We start from the raw sequence: 21,217 nt of genomic DNA on the forward strand, positions 1-21,217 counted from the left end.
TGATATGGCATTGATGGTGAATCCTGGGATAATGTTGGACAATCCTGGCAAGGTCGCTGCCAGGGAGTCCAGCGGCAGGTGAATAGACGTTTGAGAAGGTCGGTACTTAGGCGGTGAGCACTGAATAGCTTGCATTGATGCCATGGTTACTCCCATTGTTTTTCAGCATGGTAACTGCCTCTCTGGGCCCACAGGTCCAAGCATTGTTCCTGTTCCCTGTGAGCCTACTTCCATCATCAAACACTTCAATCAAAGCTGTCTGTTCCTTTCTCTTTTGAGTACTCATTCAACTTCCCCTTAACATCACTTGTATTAATCCTCTCAAATCCCCATGCAGTATCACGTTCTGTACATGTTGTCCTTGTGTACAAACTAAGACCTTGCTTTAGACATTCGAACACATCAGTTCATTAGCCTCTGAAGCAGTTAGTTCAACTTTTGCTCTTAACTTGGGCCTAGTTAGTTTGTCACTGGAAGATTTCAAGATCTTCTCCTTACTGTGAGTGACCTGAATGTACTGGTCGGTGCTACTATTTTGCTGATCGCTGCTCGATGCTACAGACACTGAGTCTGATTCAGTTAGGGACTGGTCTGCTTTCTGCCTCATTTTCAACTTGCTGGCAGGACCCTGCTCTTTGCTGCTCTGTTGGGGGTTCGATGTCCCAGGAGCAGCATGGTCCTGTGGTGACTCACACTCTTCATGGTACGATTCATACTGAATTTGGGCCAGGTCCTTCCCGATCAGCAAGCGACGGTCCTTGCTGTCACCGATGTAGAAGCGAGTTGGCTGGTGGAGATCAGACAGCGAGTGGGGGCGAGGTGACCTGCTAAAGGCCCTTTGTTCCATGTTCTCTTCGTCTTCCTCCTCGCTGAAGTGTATCTGTGAACCTGCCCTCTGTGCTCCATACACTGAATACCTTTTCCTGCTTCTTGGCAGCATTTCCATCACCTCCCTGGACTCATCCACCTTGTAATGCTTTGGCATCCGAGTGTTTGGACGCATTAGCCTCTTCCTCGATCCACGCTCGTTGACGAGTATATAATGGGCTGTGTGGACTCTACGGCCGAGAATTGTCTGTGGGGGACCTTCTGCTGGTGAGTAGCTCAGTGGCCTGGTGCACTTTCTGAATGGGACATCAGAACGGACGGAAGATGGCTTCGCTCTATAGACGCCACCTGTAGCTCCTGGCATGGGACCTAGATGCCTGACGAGACAGTAAAGACAAAATATAAACAATAAATTGAGAGCCATTGAAAGGTCAGGAGTAGAAAAATTCCTTCAAATGTGAGATTTTCTTTTTTCCTTAAATTCCCATTTTCTGGGGTCATTCTCACTAGCCTGTTTCCCAGTTTGAGTCTTGCCTCTATTGGAGTGAGTATTGATTCTACAGAGTCAATCAATGTCAGGAGAGGGTGAGAACTCCAAGGTATTTCACAAGGTATATTTTAACTTCTACTCTTTCACAGGATTGGCTCATTCCAGGTTACACTAAATCATAATAGCATGTTGGCCATTTCACTGGCCATTTAAGAATCATACTCCAAGAGGACCACAACCTTGTCATGGTTTGGAGGCTTGTGTGCCTCAATGACCCAGAGAGTTATGCTGGCTGGAGTCAGGGCTTTATGCTTTGGCTCTTGGTAGGGTCAACCATGCCAAACAGGTCAAAGGGTAGAGGCCAGACTAAGATTGGTCCACCGGTCCTCCAGGTTCGGCGGGGGGGGGGGGTTCAGCTCAGGGCTAACAACCCTGACTGGTAAAACAAATAAAATTGTTACGGAAACAGCAATGAAGAATCCTTCGACATCTGGGTGTGATGGTATTCCTGAGACTTCACACAGAACTTACATGACTGGCAGTAGTGAAGACTGAGAAGCTACTGACACGATGAAGGAAGTTCTGAACACCACTAGAGATGGTGCACTTTATACTTTATTGTCGCCAAACAATTGATACTAGAATGTACAATCATCACAGCGATATTTGATTCTGCGCTTCCCGCTCCGTGGAGTACAAATCGATAGTAAATATTAAAAATTTAAATTATAAATCATAAATAGAAAATAGAAAATGGAAAGTAAGGTAGTGTAAAAAAACCGAGAGGCAGGTCCGGATATGGCTGTCATGGCTGTCCTAAGCGCCATCAATGTAATGGGCAGTAAAAGGGTTACAATGTTAGTCTGGAGCTTTACGCCCACTATTATTTACAGCAATCTTTTCAAATAAATTCGATTAGATGGATTTATAATCTCAGCTACTGTGTTGAATTTCCAGTTCCCTGGAGACACAAGAGACAGTGAATGCTGGAACCTGGAGCAACAAACAAACTGTTGGAGGAACTCTGTGGGTTGAGCAGCATCTGCAGGAGGAGAGGAACTGTCAATGTTTCATGTTGAAACCCGGCATCAGAATCTGGGGCAAGCCAATTCCTTTCCTCCCACAAATAGCTCTTGTTTTGCTGAGTTCCTCTAGCAGACTGTTTGTTGCTCCAGAACCTTCCATAGGCGGCAGATCCTGTTGCATGTTCTGCTTGCAATGGTTCAGGAAGATGACGTGGTATCTGGATAGAGTGCCTGGAGGACATATGGCAGAATGCAAATTAAAATCAATGCCGGTCAATAATGAAGTGTAATATCCAGGAGATGCAGAGTCCCAGGTCAGGTGATGTCTTGCTAACCTATTGATAGGTTATGGAATGCCGGTAGATTGGTTAGACCAGTTAGATTTTGCCAGGGGTTGAAATGGAAAACCACATGCTTAAATCGTTGGGTTTCCCCAGGAGAAGGGATAGTTGGTGGGTGCTTTCTGGCTGTTTGCAACAATTGTAAGACACCAATGTAAAACAATAGCGAGCCTTAAGAATGAATTGGAAAATCGCTGTATTATTCAGAGAGACTCAGTATTGCTGGCTCAGGGTAGGGCTGCAGAGCTGGAGGATAAGAATACAGCGATAGCTTGTCAGCTGATGGAAGCTACAGCACTAAGATGCTGCTCACCCAGCTGATCGGCAGCCCAACCCTGTGAAGGTTTGAGCCATGATGAGGTGGGGTGATGATCCTACTGTGGGGCCGGGGGATGGAAATGTCTGGCTGGTTGAGGAAAGGGAGGGAGAGAGGGTGGCATGGACCTCCAAAACAGTACAGGCCGGGCGGGTAATCATGCGTCACCCACGCCTGCCGTGGGGGGCATCGGCCCGTGGCCTCTTCCTCTCAGGAGGGAGAGGAGGTTCAGGAATGTGTGAGGGATGGTACAATGGACACCTTTGAGACTAAAGAGCTCAGAGAATTTTCTGCTAAAGAATTAGCAAGTTTAGAGGATAAGCGCAGATAACTGGCTGGGGAGTCTTTGGCCATGTGGTTATTGAGGATATGGGATGAAGCGGGTACCGGAATGATCCTATCTAACAGAGAGAGGTGGGTGCTTTAAGGAGCCTATCACCCCAACACGCGATCAGTAACACCCTGAGAACACTGCTTGCTTCCCCTGAGCATAATGCATCACTCTAGCTTTGAGTAATGCTGCAGTTAAACATAGGTATCCCACTCTTACTTTAAAACCCCAACCAGAATGGGGCACCAAAGTTCAACGCCAATGGGCTCTTATCACAGAATTATACTGCGATAGAGGTAGCCCGCCAGAGAATATTGACTTGTGGTTTTTCTGATAAAAGGGGTGGTGCTGTCTTTATTAGCACCAGCTGTTGGTCTCAAGGGACTTGAGCCTTAATAGCCTTGGTGGAGTAAATGATTTAAGGGGTGGTATTTCCCTACGTACCATTTGTTTAATTGGAATGTCCTGACTCTTAAAGTGAATTCCCCCCCTGACAGAGTGTTGAGTGCAGGTACAATGTGCAAGGTGGATGGCAAGCATCAGCAAGAACAGTATCCTGGGACGGCTGTGTCCATGCTAAATGGTGTTGTGCATCGACTGTTTATTTATTTCCATGGCCTGCTGAGTTCCTCCAGCACTTCGTGTGCGTTGCTTAGATTTCCGGCATCTGCAGATTTTCCTCGTCCTTATGAAGCTGGACACTTGTTGGATGCTGAATGGCACTCACTGGATATGCAGTTCCCAAGCCTAGTCGTGGTTCCCACAGGGTGGTGCAGTTGATATATGGTGCCATACGTCTACCACCCCAGTGCCCTGGAGGAGCACCTTGCCCAAGCTGGTCAGTAAGAGGGATATTACAAAGGAAGGTTTTGAATGGTAGCCTTTCTCAGTATGGTATGGCCAGGCTGACCCGGGAACTGATGTCTATGACCTTAGATTACCTACTCGCAAAGGAAGGTGGTACTTGTGCTCTTACTGGTTAAGGCTGCTGCACCTACAATCCTGACAGGTTGGAGAACATCACTCATGTGGTTGACCATATCCTGGAGTCAGTGTATAAGATGAAGTGGGGGACCAGCCCATTAGCTATTACATTCCGGGGTGGGGCTGCTGGCCTTTTGGGGCACAGAGAAGCTGATGGAATACTGTAGTAAAATGGGAGGAGACTATTGGGTTTGCGGTACTGGGTGTTGTACTCTTGTGTTTTATATGTAACTTAGGGAGTTTGCAAGAGGCATACTAGTCTGAGGGTTGGATCATCATGTTCACAACTTTTGAGGGGTGGAGTGGCCCACAAGGGATTGCTTATTCTAATTGTCAAAAGTTGCTTCTGTCGTGGTTGGTTAGTTTGGAAACTGCAGCTGCTTTTCCCATTGGTTAGCTGCTTGGTGTCCAGTTTCAAATATCCTGGGTATATAGAGGGCACATCTGAGAGTTTTTTTCTCTCTTCCTTTGTTTAAGGCAGGCAGTGCACATAACCATTGGGAAGGAAGGCTCTGTGCACACTTCTAATTAGGTATGTTTGTTGAATACTATTCAGCTTTGTAGTTTCTGTAACTTGGGGAACATGAATATTTGGTCAAATTTTTACTGTTTGTAAATAAAGGATTACTATACCTATTCGCAGACAATGTTTTCTGTCTCACTTGTCAGATCCACAAACCTGATTCAACATTACAGTAACTGACTGGGAAGTTGTTCAATCTTCTAGGCATGGGAGTTCAACATTTGGCTTTGAGACGGGAGAGGTCATAACATGGACCTAGAATGTGACAGAAAGTGGACTGACATTTGGAAATTTGGGCAGGGGTTCAGGTGGACCAGCTAATGTGGTGTCGGGATGGGAAGGGGGCGGGGTGAAAGGAGGAGAGTCTGAGGTTGGTGGGATTTGGAGAGGAGAAATTAGCATTCAAAAAAGGATTGGATTTAGGAGCCATGTATCTATTTTCTATTCGTTGGAGCCACGTATCTATTTTCTGAATGTATTGTACTTTGTGGTGTGTTTATTATGGTAATCTGTCACGTGGGTTGGGGCTTGGTAGAAACAAGTGAGTATAGTTACGTATTCACATTTTGGGCTAGTTGTTTAGTCCAGTCTTGAGGAGAGTGAGGAATGATATTTTTTATTGACCGTTAATTGGATAAATTATTAGATCGCTTAAATACATATAGAACACTAATTCTGATATAGCTAATTAGAATGCTTAGTTACACAGATTTGAATGCTAAGATCATTACTTCGCTAATTTAGTTACATTAGTTTTTTATTGATACAAGATCTTTGCTGGTTTTGTAAGAAAGGATTGAACATACCTTTGATGATTTGGGAATTTGTTATTTGGAAGCGTGTCATACAGTGTCGATTACCCTGGCTTAGTGTTTCAGTGGCTCTGATTTGTTTTCAAGTAACCGCTACTTTGGGATCGGTAAATTTGGCATTTTTTGTTGTTGTAGGGGGAGGGGGAAATGAGGACCAACAGCAGAAGAGTAGGGGATTCGGGTTTTGTCGAGATGGGTCAGGAAAAAAGGGTTTCAGAGAAGCTGGGGATGCTGCAGACGCTATTAAATCAGTCTCTTTTTTCACACTATATTGATTAAAATGAAAACCGGGAAAATGTAAAATAAGCTGTCTGTTTTCCTGCCCAGTCTGAACTGCTCTCCATCATAACTCACAGTCACGATAGATCAGAACCATGTTGAAGCAATTACTGAAAACAGAAATGCTCCATCTAATATACTGCTCATTTTATATTTCCTTACAGCACAGGAGGAGGTCACTCAGCCTATGAAGTCTATGCTGGCTGTCAGAGAAATCCGAACAATCCCATTCCTTCACTTAATACCTTGCATGCCATCAATTTCCCCTTGCTCCTCAGTTCTCCAGCTAGCCACCTACACTAGCGGCAGCTTCTAGCATCATTAACCTTTCAACATTGAAACCCTGTCGCAGATTCCCAATAACTGGGCGAGTTCACAAATGCTCTTCAAACTACAATAATTTCCCTTGGTATATTGACACTAGGAAGCATGCTTTAAAAACTTTCTCAAAACCTGACTAATGCACATCAGTAAAACTATTCTGTGGCTTCATATTATTTTTCCTTAATCTCCAGTGATTTTAAAATTGGCAGAAGGCAATAGTTAAAATGTCTACCTTGGTGTGATATGCTCAGCTTCATCTGGATTATTATCAGCTGAATTAGTGACTGGTTACCCTTGTTTAAATATACCAAGGAATATTTTAAAGAATTACATGAAAATGATTGTACTTTTATTGATTCATGAAAAATAAATATTTATGATGATCAAATAAATTTGATGAAACATAATTACCTAACCAATGCACAATTTCCTGATAGTTCCCAGAGCAGAAATAGTTAACACCCTAAACACTGGAACTGCCTTGCTGAATGTTTTCAGCCTCTTTTGTACAATGCTTCTTATCGCATTAGGAACCATGTATCTGTTTTCAATCTGTAGTGTATTCTGTGTTGCGCGTTTATTATGGTAGTTAGTCACGAGGGTTGGGGTGTGCTAGAAGCGAAGAGTTTTAGTTACATGTTCATGCTTTGTCATTGAAGTTCAGCAGAGTGAGGGAGTGTGCCTGGGTGATATCACTTTTTGTCGACCACTTAACTTCGCTTAAGTTTGCTTACTTAGGTAGAAGGAAGTTTAAGTACATTTAATACACTAAGATTTCTTATTTTGTTATATCGCTTGTTTTAGTTTCATCAATTTTTACTGCTTCTAGATTGCTTGTTTTACTAGTTTCTTAATAAAAGGCCAAATGTACTCTTTGACTTTGAAACATTGTTTTTGGATTGGGTTGGAAAGTGTGTCATACAGGATTAACACTCCCTACCACCACTGTGCTTAGTGTCTAATTGGTATATTGATTCGTTTGGGTAGCTCCTCCACTAAGATTTGGGTTATAAGTTTGACATTTCCCTATGAAGGGTGGGCTCAAACTTGGTCTGCTGATTTTCCAGTCAAGTGCACTGGTGTCTAGTGGTAACCCCACCCTTCATGGATTAAAGTAAGAGACAACACTGTAAATGACCTGGTTTCCTGTTCTCCGGAACCACTGATGCTGCAAACTCAGACTTGTGGAGTTCATTCCTTCGAGAAAAGGGTAAAAAAAATATGAAGCAAAATTGAAAATTAAATTCGCACAAAATGTAACTACTTTGTAAAGAATCTTGGCAATGTTCTTCTTTGTAATATATATTTGCACATGATGAGGAGCAGCTTAGAAAGAGTGCTCTAACCTTTGAGGGAAGTGCTCACTCCGGTGTTTCTGGGCAACACTAGCAGCTGGGCTTTGTGCTAGATTAGCACCCCGAGGGGCACTGGCAGGATGATCCACCTGATGCGAAATGCTTTGAATGTGAGTTCCTGTGCTGATGGGGACGTCAAAGTTCATGACGCTCCCATTCCTCCGGGGGGACGACTGAATGGAGGACTTCTGGCTTGTGGCGTCACTTTCATGCTCAGATTTCTTGTGGCCTTCCTCCAGGTGCTGAAATCTTGCTGTAAAGGATGAAAGGCTTTTTAGAAATTAAGCCAACAAAACCTTGAAAAAGGATTGTCCTGTGCTCTCAGAAGCCCGAATCCCTAACTTAGGCTTGATCTGGACACTTTGTTGATTTACAGTTGACAGTGTGGAAGATCTGACAGTTCACATTGTCCATGTTCTCAGTGTTACCTGATCTTTTCCAGCTTTTGCACCAAATGTAATTCCTGGTAAAGATCCTTTCATATTGGACTTGTGAGAGGGTAAAAGGTCAGATTTCACCTGGTTCACCTCTACCATCCTGACAATGATAATGGTGTTATGATCAACTGTGGCAATTGATCTCCATTGACTGATTGACTACATTAGGGAAACAAGAAAGATTTAGGAACCATACATCCAAAATCACCTTATTTCCCTCCCAAACATGATATAGTGATAAAGCACCATCTGAAATCACATCTATATTTTATCCCAAAATGCAATCTTCTGAAATAAATGATTTAAATGTTTCAATAAATACTAACAGCTTTAACTAAGGAGGAGAAGATGGTGGCGCAACACAGCGCGTGGCCTCTCCGGTGAATGATATCTGTAATCTGTCAAGTAGGGGACTGTGCGCAATTCTGATTTGATGGAGACAGATGTGAGAGTACGGAGGAACATCTGGAAAACTTCTGAAATGCCCGCTTCGCTGCCGCTGCTACTGTGTGGTAACCGGAATCTCCAGAGCAGAAGGCCCTGTATCCTCGGCTTTGCTTGTTTCAGCGGCTGGGGTAAGGTCGAAGGTGCTCGGCAGAGGATGGCGCTCGGGAGGCTGTATCGGAGGGTCGGAGACTCGACGTTTTCGGATAGACGGACTCAGTGTTGGCTGTGGTCGGCTGCTTCCAAGGCATCGGCAAGTTGACGGTGCCTGGAGGTTTATGGCGGGGAGTTTCTCCCTTTTGCTGCCTGCTATCGGGGACCCGGGAATCGATCAACTCAGGGACTTTGAGACTTTTTTTTTTACTGTGCCCGTGGTTTGTTCTTCATCAAATTATGGTATTGCTTTGCACCGCTGTAACTATGTGTTATAATTATGTGATTCTGTCAGTGTTAGTCTTTGGTTTGTCCTGCTTTCTGTGATATCACTCCCGAGAAACATTGTATCATTTCTTAATGCATGTATGCATTTCTAAATGACAATGAGAGAGGACTGAGTGTCCTGATAATCTATAAAAAAAAACTAGCTCTCTAGTTACCGCATTCCCTAAGGAACCACATTCTCATTGTAATTGTGTTTCTCCTGATTGACGCTTGAATTATTCTGGACCATATGAAATTTCTGGTTGCTAGATGTTATCTAGTCCAGAAAAAAAAATCTAAAAGCATCAATTATATCAATTCTCAACACACTGTTACAGTGCTGTGCCCAATTCATATAATCAGACCATGTGAAACAGAGGTACGATTACATCACTGGGGCTATTCTACAGGTTGATATTTGAAGAAAAATGAGGAAGAGCAGATCTATAGGGAAATAAACCAGTTATATGTAGTAGACCCTTCTACATATAACTGGATTAGTAACAGACAGGGCAGGAGAGATTCTGAAGTGCCTTAGCTGGACTTGGTTCTGAGAGCTGGCCCAGGCTTAGCAGGCAAGTATCAATGAGAAACAACAATCAATACTGTATTGTAAAGTTTAGAATAGCTGTGGTAAATGAAAGAGACCATTTTAAAGTCGATACAGTCAATTGGAGGAAGTCAGGTTTCAATAGGGTGGGCACTATAAAGCCTCTAGTGAATTGAAATCAAAAGTGGCACACAATAATACAACTGAGCAATGGAAAACAAAGGCTTGATGGTAGAGATGTTTCAAGACACATTCCCATGGTGAAGAAGGGTGGCGATATTAAAGCCAGAGTACCCTGGTTGGTGAAAAAGAAAGAAATTAAAACAGCGGAGGGAAAAGAGAAGATAACAGGTGCAAAGATAATTTTAAAAAAGTGTAAACCAGATGGAGTATTGAAAATTTAGCTGGAAAATGATCAAAAAAAAAGCAGGAGAGTATGAGAAAAGACTAGTGTGAAGTATGTAAGGGAAAAGTAAGGCTGATTGAAAACCAAAAGAGAAATCTATTCATGGAGGCAATGCTACCAAATGAATATTTTACATCAGTCTTTACCACAAAAGATGCTGCAGCTAGGGATTTAATAAAGAATATTGCTGAGATTCTGGACAGATAAGGGTGGCAAATTTCCTTCCCTAAAATAGATCAGTGAGCAAGTTATTGCAGCAATCAAGTGGGTTCAGAATCAGAATCAGGTTTAATATCACCGGTATACGTTGTGAAATTTGTTGTCTTTGCAGCAGCAGGACAATGTGATACATAATAATAGAGAAAGACATGAATTACTGTAAGTATAGATATATTAAATAGTTAAAGTAGTGCAAAAATAGAAATAAAAAAGTAGTGAGGTCGTGTTCATGGGTTCAATGTCCATTTAGAAATTGTATAGCAGAGGGGAAGAAGATGTTCCTGAATTGTTGAGTGTGTGCCTTCAGGCTTCTGTACCTCCTTCCTGGTGGCAGCAATGAGAACAAGGCATGACCTGGATATTGGAGTACTTTCTGATGGATGCCACCTTTTTGAAGCTTCTCTCCGTCAGGATGTCCTGGATACTATGGAGGGTAGTGCTCGCGATGGAGCTGACTAAGTTTACTACTTTGTGTAGCTTATTTCGATCCTGTGCAGTTCCCCCCCGGCCATACCAGATGGTGACACAGCCAGTTAGAATGCTGTCCACAGAACATCTGTGGAAATTTGTGAGTGTTTTTGGTGACATACCAAATCTCTTCCAAATAGTTCATAGTTATCATTGCTAATAAGAACACTTATTTTTAAACTCCAATTTCATTTTGGTCAAAGTAATTTCAAGCACCAATTCTCCTAACAAGCAGGATACTTTAAGATGACCTCGTGTTGTCACTCTGCTCAAAAGTATTGAGATTCTAGTTAATACTGAGGAGATGAATGTTTTGGAAATAACTGGTAACATCTCCTCAATATAGAATTGAAACATTTTCAATGTAATTTCTCTCTGGTTTAACTTGTGTCACAGAATAATGTAACGATTTATTGGTTATGCGAGATTCTCCTACCTGCTACCATCTGGAATACTTTCTTCTTATCTTCAGTTCTTTCCTGTAGGTAGAAAAAACCTGAATATTCAGTTCTCCTCTGTTCCAATGAAACTTACTCATGTAAGATCATGCTAAGGATCTTATAAAATGTACATACAACTTGGAGCTGCATCCTCAGTTGATTATTGGTATACTTCAGTGAGCGGGCGATTGATTGGAGATAATAGATCAGCATACTGGAAGGAGAAAAAGAACTAATCAATGAACAAAAATGTATCAGAAGCAAAAGCGAAATGTATTTACACAGGTGTTATAAGTGCTAGCTCTGTGATAGACTGCAACATTGCTATATTGTATGTACTAAGTGTTTGTCATGAGGAGTCTGGGGCACGTCCTCATTATGGGATGAATTAGGCTAGTCCTGTTCATGTGGAAGGCTGAAAATGCTTTGATTATAGGGAGCACTGTTAGTGGCTAATGTTTTGGTCACTGGGATGCCAGACTTGCTTTTGTCATGTGGAATAGCATAAACACCTTGGTTAAGGGGAGCATTGTTTTGTTTTGGGTGAAAATGGTGGAAATATTGATCATAGGGAGGACTGTGTGTGCCTCAGCCGTGAGGAATATTAGATTTGCTTTGGTCACAAATCATATTGAACTTGCTTTAGGCATCTGGAACGTTAGAGTTGAACTGGACATAGAGTTAGGATAAGGGGCAAGAGATTTCAAAGGAATTTGAAGGGATCTTTTCACCCATAATGCCCTTCCAGAGAGAGTGGTGGAAGCAGGGGGCTGTCAGCATTGAAGAGATGTATAAATAAGCTTTTGAATTGCCTAGGTGTGGAAGGCTATTGGGCAAGTGCTGGAACACAAGGTTAAATCAGATAGGTGCCACTGGACAAGGTGAACCAAATGGTGTGTTCCACCTGTAATACTATGATCTTGTTTATGGAGACTAATAGGTGTGCTCATATTGTGCAGTGGCAGATAATCTAAAGTGGACGGCAACTGTATCTGTAAGTTGGTGATATATATGGACAGAAGCAAGACTGCCCACTGACACCATCCATAATGGCAGACGCTTGATCCCTATTCTTCCACGGCTGTACTTTGTATGAAGTACATACACAACACTTCCAACAATTGCATTTATACAACAGGAACTGCTTTGAGTAGCAATGTGGCAATAAATCTCAAGACTGTCCCAATGGAAAACTTATGAAGATGCCTGTTTACTTTTGTAATGCAGCCCTGTACAACCGATTCAGCATTCATCATTATGTTTGATGCTGCCGTCTTCACCAAGCTTCGCAATTAGCTTGCAGGCATTTCACCACCAGCCGTGGTGACATCCTCAGTGCGCAGTTGGTGGTGTTTCTCTCTGGGAGTACTTGTGTTTATATAGGCCTCTCCCCATTCGCTTGCCTCGGTCCTGGCCTGTATAAACGTGAGCACTCCCAGAGAGAAACATTAACACTGATGATGTCACCTCGACTGATGATGAAATGTCTGCAAGCTATTTGCCAAGCTCGGCATCAAACACCTCAACCCGAGCCTCCAATATTCATCACCATTCACCATTACACTATTCAGTAATACTCACTGTAATTGAAATTCAATTTTGCGCAAAATAATCATAGAAGAGCATCAGACTTGACATCTGAGAGCTAATCAGCAGCTGAACATTGACTATAGTACTGTAAGAGTGCTCTGCTGTTGGAGATGCCGTCTTTCAAATGAGAAATTAAGTAAAGCTCCATCTCTCCCTTTCATGTTATGGCCAGTAATTATTCTTCAGTGACGCTTTAACACTTTAACACCTAGGTAATCTGGTATTGGTTTCATTGTCATCTGCAGAACCCCACTGTGTACAGACTGCTCATTGCATTTCCTGTATTCAAAAGCCAGCTTCAAGAGTGATGCGTGATTGGAACATCTTTGAAACGTTCTGGGGTACTGAACATACGGTGGAAATGCGAGTCTCTGCTACTCCCTTCCTGCCTGTTACAGAATATAACTGAAGCCGCAAGTGTTACATTACAATAGATTGCTTCTAATAATCCCTCCTGTAGCTTTGGAGTTAAAATTTACTTCAGTTCTCCTCAGCCAGTAACAAGAAATCAGGGAAGTTTAAGTGTTCTGAAAGAAGCACGGCGGGGCAGAAGGAGGAATCACCCTCGGTGATGTACTTACAAAAGAAGGAGCAGAGCAGGTAGAACCACCACAGGACTAGTGACATAACCCATCACCGTGTTAAACCAGCCTGGGAAATCATTCACTATTGTCTCAGACACAATGTCATAAATTTTATCTTGGCCACTGTTAAAAAAAAATCCAAAATCTGAATTAATAATGCCTCAATGGTATTTCTTAAAACAGTCTTTTTTAAAAGAAAGACATGATTTTAGAAAGCATGTTACCTAAAAGGCCCACAGGTCGAGGATGGCCTGTACCTTGCGATGGCAAACACTGTTGGTAGCATACACAGAAAGAGCATGAACAAGGTCATGGCTAGGTAGAAGTTGTTAGACCTGGGGGAACGAACACAGAATAGTAAAACTTCCTCAGTTTGTATCACTGACTACATCCAGAGGTAATAATGACACCTAACACAGAGCGTAACTCAACAATCGTGTGTGTTGAAGGACAGGGACGAGAAGCTTAATGCTTTTACTTCACATCAATCTCAGTTTTCAGGTAACTCTGCAGCAGTTCTCCACTGTACAGTGCTGAGGCTGCAAAATGGGATGCTTGTGTCCAAGAAGTAATCTCCATGAGTCATATTTAATCATAAACCTTCAGTTTTTTTTCTGGTAAGAATTATGGTTAATTGATATCAATACCAACTGTAGAGCATAAATACTGATTTGTTTTGTATGAGAAGCACAAGGTTGAAGAACGGAATCAAGATCAATAAATTTCATGGTCAAAGAAATGTCATCCCCTTCTCTTGAGTACACGGTAGAATCCCAGAACACAATAAGTGTGGAATTATCATAAAGAAAAAAGAAACTGCAGATGCTGGAACTCTGAAAATGAAACAGAAAACGCTGGAGATACTCCACAGGTCAAGCAGTATCTGCAGAGAGAGGAGTTAACAGTTCAGGATCAGAACTGGGAGAAGTTAGAAACGAAACAAGCATGAAGTTGCAGAGAAGGAAAGAGGGCAGAGATGATAAAAGGGGTGAATGACTGGCTGGTGGTGGTGATGTTGTCTGAAAGGGGTGAATGAGAGTCAGGGGAATGGTGCAAAGAGAAGGAGAGGAAGTTATCAGAAGATAAAATAAAGAAATATAAATATTGGAATTATGTGATAAAATAATTCACTCTATTGCTCTTAAATTTGGAACACCAGTAGTTGTATTTTAAGTAAAAAAGCTGGATAATTCTAATTAATATATAACTTGGTTGCTTTTGACTGTTATATATATTACAGTTGTTAATAACACTAACTGGATGCTGACTTAGTGGCAGGTCTATTGCTAATAAATTATTCTCCCAGATACACAGTTGCTTGGAATTTTCCTGGTGTTACATAAGCCTATGCCAAAACAGAATTCCCATCCCAGTTCCAGAGCATCTTCCCATTCATTGTCCCACTTCCAAATTTCTCCAGTTAAGTCCTGCTGAAACACATGAGGAAATATCTGGGTAAGTACTTAGCACTGAACTCAACTCCAAGAGAAAACAGGGAATTGGGACTTCAGTACTGTCATCTTACTGTAAGCATGACATCTGTTGCTACTGGGGAAATTACCCATGGCAGATACACTAACAGAATTCAACTCTACATTTTCACCAGAAAATGTTCACGGAGGTGCAAGTGAAATGAAACACATGCATTGTCTCTGACTCTTGTGATCACAGGAGTAAGAAACACAACCGAAAAGCATAGAGGCAAAGGAATTAGAAGGAATAAACTCTTCTTGGACTTCCAGCCAGGACAGGCATCAATTAAAACTGATGCTTCGATGACAATCTCCACCATCGTCATCACAGATGAAGCCTGGGCATGTCTAGTCCGGCGGTATTTATACCCCAATGGTCCATTCCTCTTAATTGGTTAGTCCTCATCCAGTCTGCTCTCCCACCTTGTTTACAATCAAATTCCAGTACACAATAAGCATAGGATTGACTTCGACAGCACAAAACTACTGGGCTGCACCAATGGCTTTTGGGATCGCCTGGTGAAGGAAGCCATGGGAAAGAGCTAGAGGAAAAGAATTTTAACAAAGATGAAGGTCTCGCCCTAAGTACGAACATCATCCCTAATGAAGGTGGTGGAGTTGGTCATCGAAATGTCGGTTAAAATCAATACCTGTACCCACCTGGAAGCCTGAGAAGAGATTATTCGTCATATATGCTGGGAAAGCACTAGATCCTTTTTTCAAAGGAATTAGAAAGTAATTACAAAGAGGAGGATTTTTTTTAACACCTTGTCGTTCCTTTTTGTGCCTTGTGGCGCATCAGTTGGCATTTTTGCCATTTCCATAGCATTTGACTGGCTGAGTTGCTAGCTTGATGCTCAACCCAGCATGCATGGGAAGCAAGGAGCTGGCCGGATTCGAACTTGAGAGCACTCGCCTCAAAGTCTGGTACTGATGCTACAAAACCACTAGTGGGCCTAATTTTAACATATGGATCCATTACCGATTGATTGATCACAAGATGCCATAGGATTGTTGTGTTCCAACTAAGTGAATGGTTTAGCAGACCTAGAAGATAAGTAACTCCACATATTATGATTAATTTTATTTTTTCACTTAGAGAGTACTGAACGTAGAACTATGTGCGAAGAACTGACCTTGAAGCTCGGAAAACTTGTTGGTGTGGAACATTGCAGGTCAACACCGCCCAACTCCTTAAATACATCAGGCCTATCAGTTTGAGAACATTGAATGCTGGAAGGCACGGGGAGAAGAAAGCACCCATCCTAATGAATAAATATATAAATTTAAATCAAATACTGGAGGTCTATGTTAGAAATGAACAAAAGTTTAATCATTTTTTGCAAAGAAGAGTTGGGTCAGTATTTTAGATTTCATGACCACTATTCAAGGAAGGAAGGTGAGAAAACGCAGGGAACTAAAGGGCAGTCAGCCTAATATCTTTCATTGGGTAAATCCTTAAGAATGATTAGGCAGGCTCAGTGTGGTTCAAGGAAAGAGAAATACTATTTGACAAAATTCATACAGTTTTTAAACATGTAACCAGTATGGTGAGCAATGGAGATCCAAAGGATATAAGTTAGTGTGTTTGTTTTATAAGGAGTATTTGATCAGGTGCATCGTAGATGGTTACTGTACAAGGTCCATTGTAATATTTGCATGAATAGAAGATTGTTTCATTGAGGCAAAACAGCTCAATTCAGCTTGGCACATTTGTGAGGTGCTGTAGGGATGAGTGCTAACGGTTTAGCTATTTACAATTCATATTTATGATCTGGTTGAAAATACTGAATATATTCAAAGTATCCTAGAGGTACAAAGGCCAGGGGAGGGGTAATCAATTGGGAGGCAGGTGAAGTCCAGAAGAATTATAAATGTGTAGGCAAATGACATTTGCAGAAGAGCGAGGTTATCCACTTTGATAAAATGAATATGCAAATCGTATTATTTGAATGGCATGAGTCAAATGAATGCAGCTGCTCAGAGATTTGAACAGTCTTGTACAAGGAACACAGGACATTAGCATGCAGGTACAGCAAGTCATTAGAAAGACAAATAGAATGTTTGCTGTTACTACATTAGGAATGAATTATAATGGAAAGAAAGGTTTGTTTCAACAATATGGGACTCTGGTGAGACTACAATTGTCTAAGTTGTTTTGGTCTCCTCATTTCAGGAAAGATACATCTTCCATGGAGAAGGTAAAGAGATTCACCCACTGATTTCATTGATGAACGGGTTATTTTATGAGGAACACTTAGGTATATTGGACCTATACTCACTGGAGTCCCGAGGAGCGAGGGACAATCTTACTGATACAAGCTCCAAGGAAACCCGTCAGGGAATTTGATCAGAGGGGGAATTTAGAACTATAGCACTCAGCTTCAGGAGATGTTGTCACCCATTTTATGACAGAAATGAAGAGGGATTTCTTCTCTCTAAGGGTTGTGAATCTGGTAATTGTCTAACATAGAAAGTTGTGGATGCCGAGTCTATTCAAGGCTGACAGAAATTTTCCACCTCAGGGTTGTTATCCATGCCCTCTTTTATACAAAAAATATAAATGGCCTCTTACGGCTAAGTTACGAGTGCTGATGTAGGGTCCCAACCTAAATGATTGGCAGTTCTTTTTCTTCCATAAATGCTGCTTGACCTGATGATTCTCACAGCTACCTGGACTATACCTCTTCCCACCCTAGTACTTGTAAAAACGCCATCCCTTCTCTCATTTCCTCCGTCTCTGCCGCATCTGCACTCAGGATGAGGCTTTTCATTCCAGAACTAGGGAGATGTCCTCCTTCTTCAAAACAAAAAGGGGTTCCCTTCCTCCACCATCAACGCTGTCCTCAACCGCATCTCTTCCATTTCACACCCGTCTGCCCTCACCCATCCTCCTGCCATCCCACCAGAGACAGGGTTCCTCATGTCCTCACCTACCACCCCACCAGCCTCTGCGTACAGCACGTAATTCTCCATAACTTCTGCCAACACCAATGCGATCCCATCACCAAGCACATCTTTCGCTCTCACTCCCACCCCCCACAACTTTCTGCTTTCTGCGGGGATCACTCCCTATGAGGCTCCCTTGCTTATCCTTGCAAGCGGAACAGGTGCCACACCTGCCCCCTCACTACCATTCAGGGCCCCAAACAATCCTTCCAGCTGAGGCGACACTTCACCTGTGAGTCTATTGGGGTCATGTACTGTGTCTGGTACTCCTGGCTTGGCCTCCTGTATATCAATGAGACTTGACATAGATTGGGGGACTGATTCGCACCTATGCTCTGTCTGCCAGAAAAAGCGGGATCTCCCAGTGGCCATCCATTTTACTTCCACTTCCCATTCCCATTCTGAAATGTCAGTACATGGCCTCCTCTACTGTCGCTATGAGACGATGCTCAGGTTGAGGGAGCAACATCTTATATTCCATCTGGGTAGACTCCAGCCTGATGGCATGAACACTGATTTCTCAAACTTCAGGTAGTGGCCCATCCCCCACTCTCCTTCACCATTCCCAGTTCCCATTTCCCTCTCTCATCTTCTATCCTTACCTGTCTATCGCCTCTCTCTCTGGTGTTCCTCCCCTTTTCTTTCTTCCATGTCCTTCTGTCCTCTCCTGTCAGGTTCCCCCTTCTCCTGCCCTGTATCTCTTTCACCAATCAACTTCCCAGCTTTTTACTTCTCTCCTCCCCCTCCCAGGTTCACCTATCACCTTGTGTTTCTTCCCACCCCCCCACTTTTTACTCTGACTCCTTATCTTTTTTTCCTCCCGTCCTGATGAAGGGTCTCAGCCCGAAACGTCGACTGTATTCTTTTCCATAGACGCTCCTCCAGCATCTGTGTGTGTTGCTCAGATTTCCAGCATCTGCAGACTTTTTCTTGTTTGTGACCTGATGAATTACTCATTTTTCTCTTTTTCTTTGCACATCAGTGCTATGTAAACAATGATGAGGATGAGCAAGAACAAAATTGGATGGTTGCCTTTTTCGAGCTTTTTGCTTTCCTTCTCTGGAGTTGTGGAATAACATGGTTTAGCAAGATACTGCAAGTCTAATTGGTTTTGTCTTCTGTGTCTGCTAATGACAGATGACCACCAAATGGCCATGATTGGTGCTTTAGATTCTTTTCTAATAGTTCCATCAAATCATGGATTGAAAAGATAGAATGCTTTTTCAATGCAGTTTGAATTTTCAATCCAGAAGGAACGAGCCATTGGTTTTGTCAGCAGCTGTGGATACTAAATCATGCAAATTGGTAAAAACATACTTCCTGGCTCCAGCCAACCAGGAGATAAGGCAGTGCTGTAGATGGATGCTATAGACAACGTTGACCCTAAATCCTGCAGTAGGTAATGTAGCTGTCAGAAAGCTCCTGTGATCTGAGTTTACTGATGACATCTGGTGCTGTCTGTATGGAGGTTGCACATGCTCCCTTCGACTGTGATTTTCCCCCTACATCCCAAAGACGTGCTGGTTGACATTTTAACTACAGCAGTAGCCTGAAGGAGAACCAGGGGATGTTAATATAGATGTCTGGAAGGATAATTTATAGGGAAGTAATTTAGGGTTGGCAGAGATTTGATGGGCTGAATATTAAATTACTATATTGCAAGGAATTAATATGATGCTGAACCTATCCATACAGGTACATGAGGGTAGGGGTATGGAGGGTGATGGTCCTTGTGCAGGTCTATGGGAGGAGGCAGTTTAAATGGTTTGGCACACATTAGATGGGCTGAAAGGCCTGTTTCTGTCTGTACTTTTCTATGACTCTGTGACATCAGAATTCAACGAAGGATTAAGTGCCAATGGAAACTGAAACTAGTCATGCACTATTGGTGGCATGTGCAACATTGGGAAGATTTCCTTCATACTTACACCGAGGAAAAGATCAAGGTGATAGGGATGTGTGAATTTAAGAGAATGATGTTATAAAATTGATGGATTCTCCTATCAAAGATGAGGCTAATTTCAGGAGTAATGCAGAGACTGTCTTTTTCAGCTGTATTTGACAAATAGTAATATGTTCCACAACTAACTCGGAAGCACCTAAGGTAAGGAAACCAAAATTAAACATTGGGAAATTCTAGCCTTCAAAGCACAACCTTAAAGAAAAAGCTAGGACTCATTGAAGATACAGCACAAGGCAGTTCCTTTGATTGGGATACTTTTGCCAGTCTTTCCATGAGTGAAGATAGACATCATGAGGATTTCCTGCAATTTTAAGATAGCTATCAAGGGAGAAGCAAAGGTAGAATATAAACATTGCTTCTAATTCAGCTGCTCAGCTAAGCGAAGAAATATTCACAGTGCAAGAGAAGCCACAGAATTACAGAATGATTGATAGTAGTAGTGATTCTCACCTTGGGTTGTTCCAATGTGGCAGATTTCCATATGGGGCAGGAAAATCTCCAGATATTTTCCAGAGGACAATATAATTTAATCCAAAATCTGCCAGGTAACACAGGGTACCTGAATATCTCTGTGACTAGCTGGACAGAACAAGTATAAAAAGAGAATCTAAGAGTTGCAGTTTAGTTTTGAGAAGCTGAAGTACATTTGGGTGCGAGGCTGTTGCCTCAGACATATACGGAAGGACTTCACACACTTGAGGAAAAGGTCCAGGTGCATTTAATCCAACTAAGACCTGCATTCAATATCTCAACTCCCATGCGTGTTCCTGCTGTCATTAAACAAAGTGTTAAGGACTTTCAGCTATGTTCCTGAATCACAAGATAAAGTGGAAGTGGACAGGAAGTAAGAAGCTACATTCTGAGAGTTCCCTTGCTCATGATAATTAGGTGAAACCACTGTCCTGTGCTGTGTCCCCTTATGGCATTGGTCTAACCTTGTCTCAAAGCATGCAGAATGGAAATGTGCATTGGACTGATTTTGCATTAAGGACTCATTCCAATGCAGAACAGTAATAAAACTAAGCAAAGCTGGGAGAGCCACAGTCTATGGAGTATCAAAGTTACATAAATACTTTTACAGACATGATGTTTTTCATGCCTCTGTAGGATACTTTTGGGAAATCTGTGGAGATCTTGGCTGCAGTGCAGAGACTGACATTAATACTGATCACAAGCAACAGAGTTCTGCAGTACAAGAGTGGACAGTATACTGAGCTGATACTTTAGACTTTCTGTTGCTATACCTTCATGTAAGACACCAATAATAGATATATTATTGCCGGGATATGTGGACAGTTCATCAATCACAACCCAGCGATGCAGCCTTGTCTATGAACATATTCATCACAGGTAGGAAGGAGAATATGAAATTGTTGTCTATTACAGAAAAAGGTACTAGCTAAGTTGTAAGAAAAGTGTGATTATTTTGGAAATCGTTGTTGCTATTCAATCACAAGGAACAGCAATTATTTTGCAGGAACTACAAGAAAGATATTCATGCATCAAGAAAGTTCAAGAGGTCTTGTCTGGAGCCCAAAAATAGGCAAGTAGGTGGAGGCTGCATAGGAATGTAAGCAAATTCGAGAGCATACGAGATCCACTAGGTGCTGAAGATGCAAGGGGATTTTGGTCCACTTGTAGAAAAATGATCATGAATGTATCAGTTG

At 42.2% G+C, this 21,217-nt stretch overlaps 1 protein-coding gene across 1 annotated transcript in view; it reads right to left on the minus strand.

The window, feature by feature from the left end:
* Positions 1 to 374: 374 nt before the first annotated feature.
* The window catches only part of LOC134355329 (transmembrane channel-like protein 3), a 66,077-nt gene continuing 45,234 nt past the window's right edge, over positions 375 to 21,217 (minus strand). The window contains exons 16-22 of the mRNA XM_063065092.1: positions 15,775 to 15,903; positions 13,391 to 13,501; positions 13,164 to 13,289; positions 11,128 to 11,206; positions 10,989 to 11,031; positions 7,600 to 7,861; positions 375 to 1,205 (exon numbers count right to left, since the gene is read on the minus strand). Of these exons, the coding sequence (XP_062921162.1) occupies positions 386 to 1,205; positions 7,600 to 7,861; positions 10,989 to 11,031; positions 11,128 to 11,206; positions 13,164 to 13,289; positions 13,391 to 13,501; positions 15,775 to 15,903 (1,570 nt within the window). The 3' untranslated portion in view covers positions 375 to 385. The remainder of the gene's footprint in view (positions 1,206 to 7,599; positions 7,862 to 10,988; positions 11,032 to 11,127; positions 11,207 to 13,163; positions 13,290 to 13,390; positions 13,502 to 15,774; positions 15,904 to 21,217) is intronic.

Source organism: Mobula hypostoma, chromosome 13, assembly GCF_963921235.1.
Source record: "Mobula hypostoma chromosome 13, sMobHyp1.1, whole genome shotgun sequence".
In the NCBI taxonomy this organism is placed as follows: domain Eukaryota; kingdom Metazoa; phylum Chordata; class Chondrichthyes; order Myliobatiformes; family Myliobatidae; genus Mobula; species Mobula hypostoma.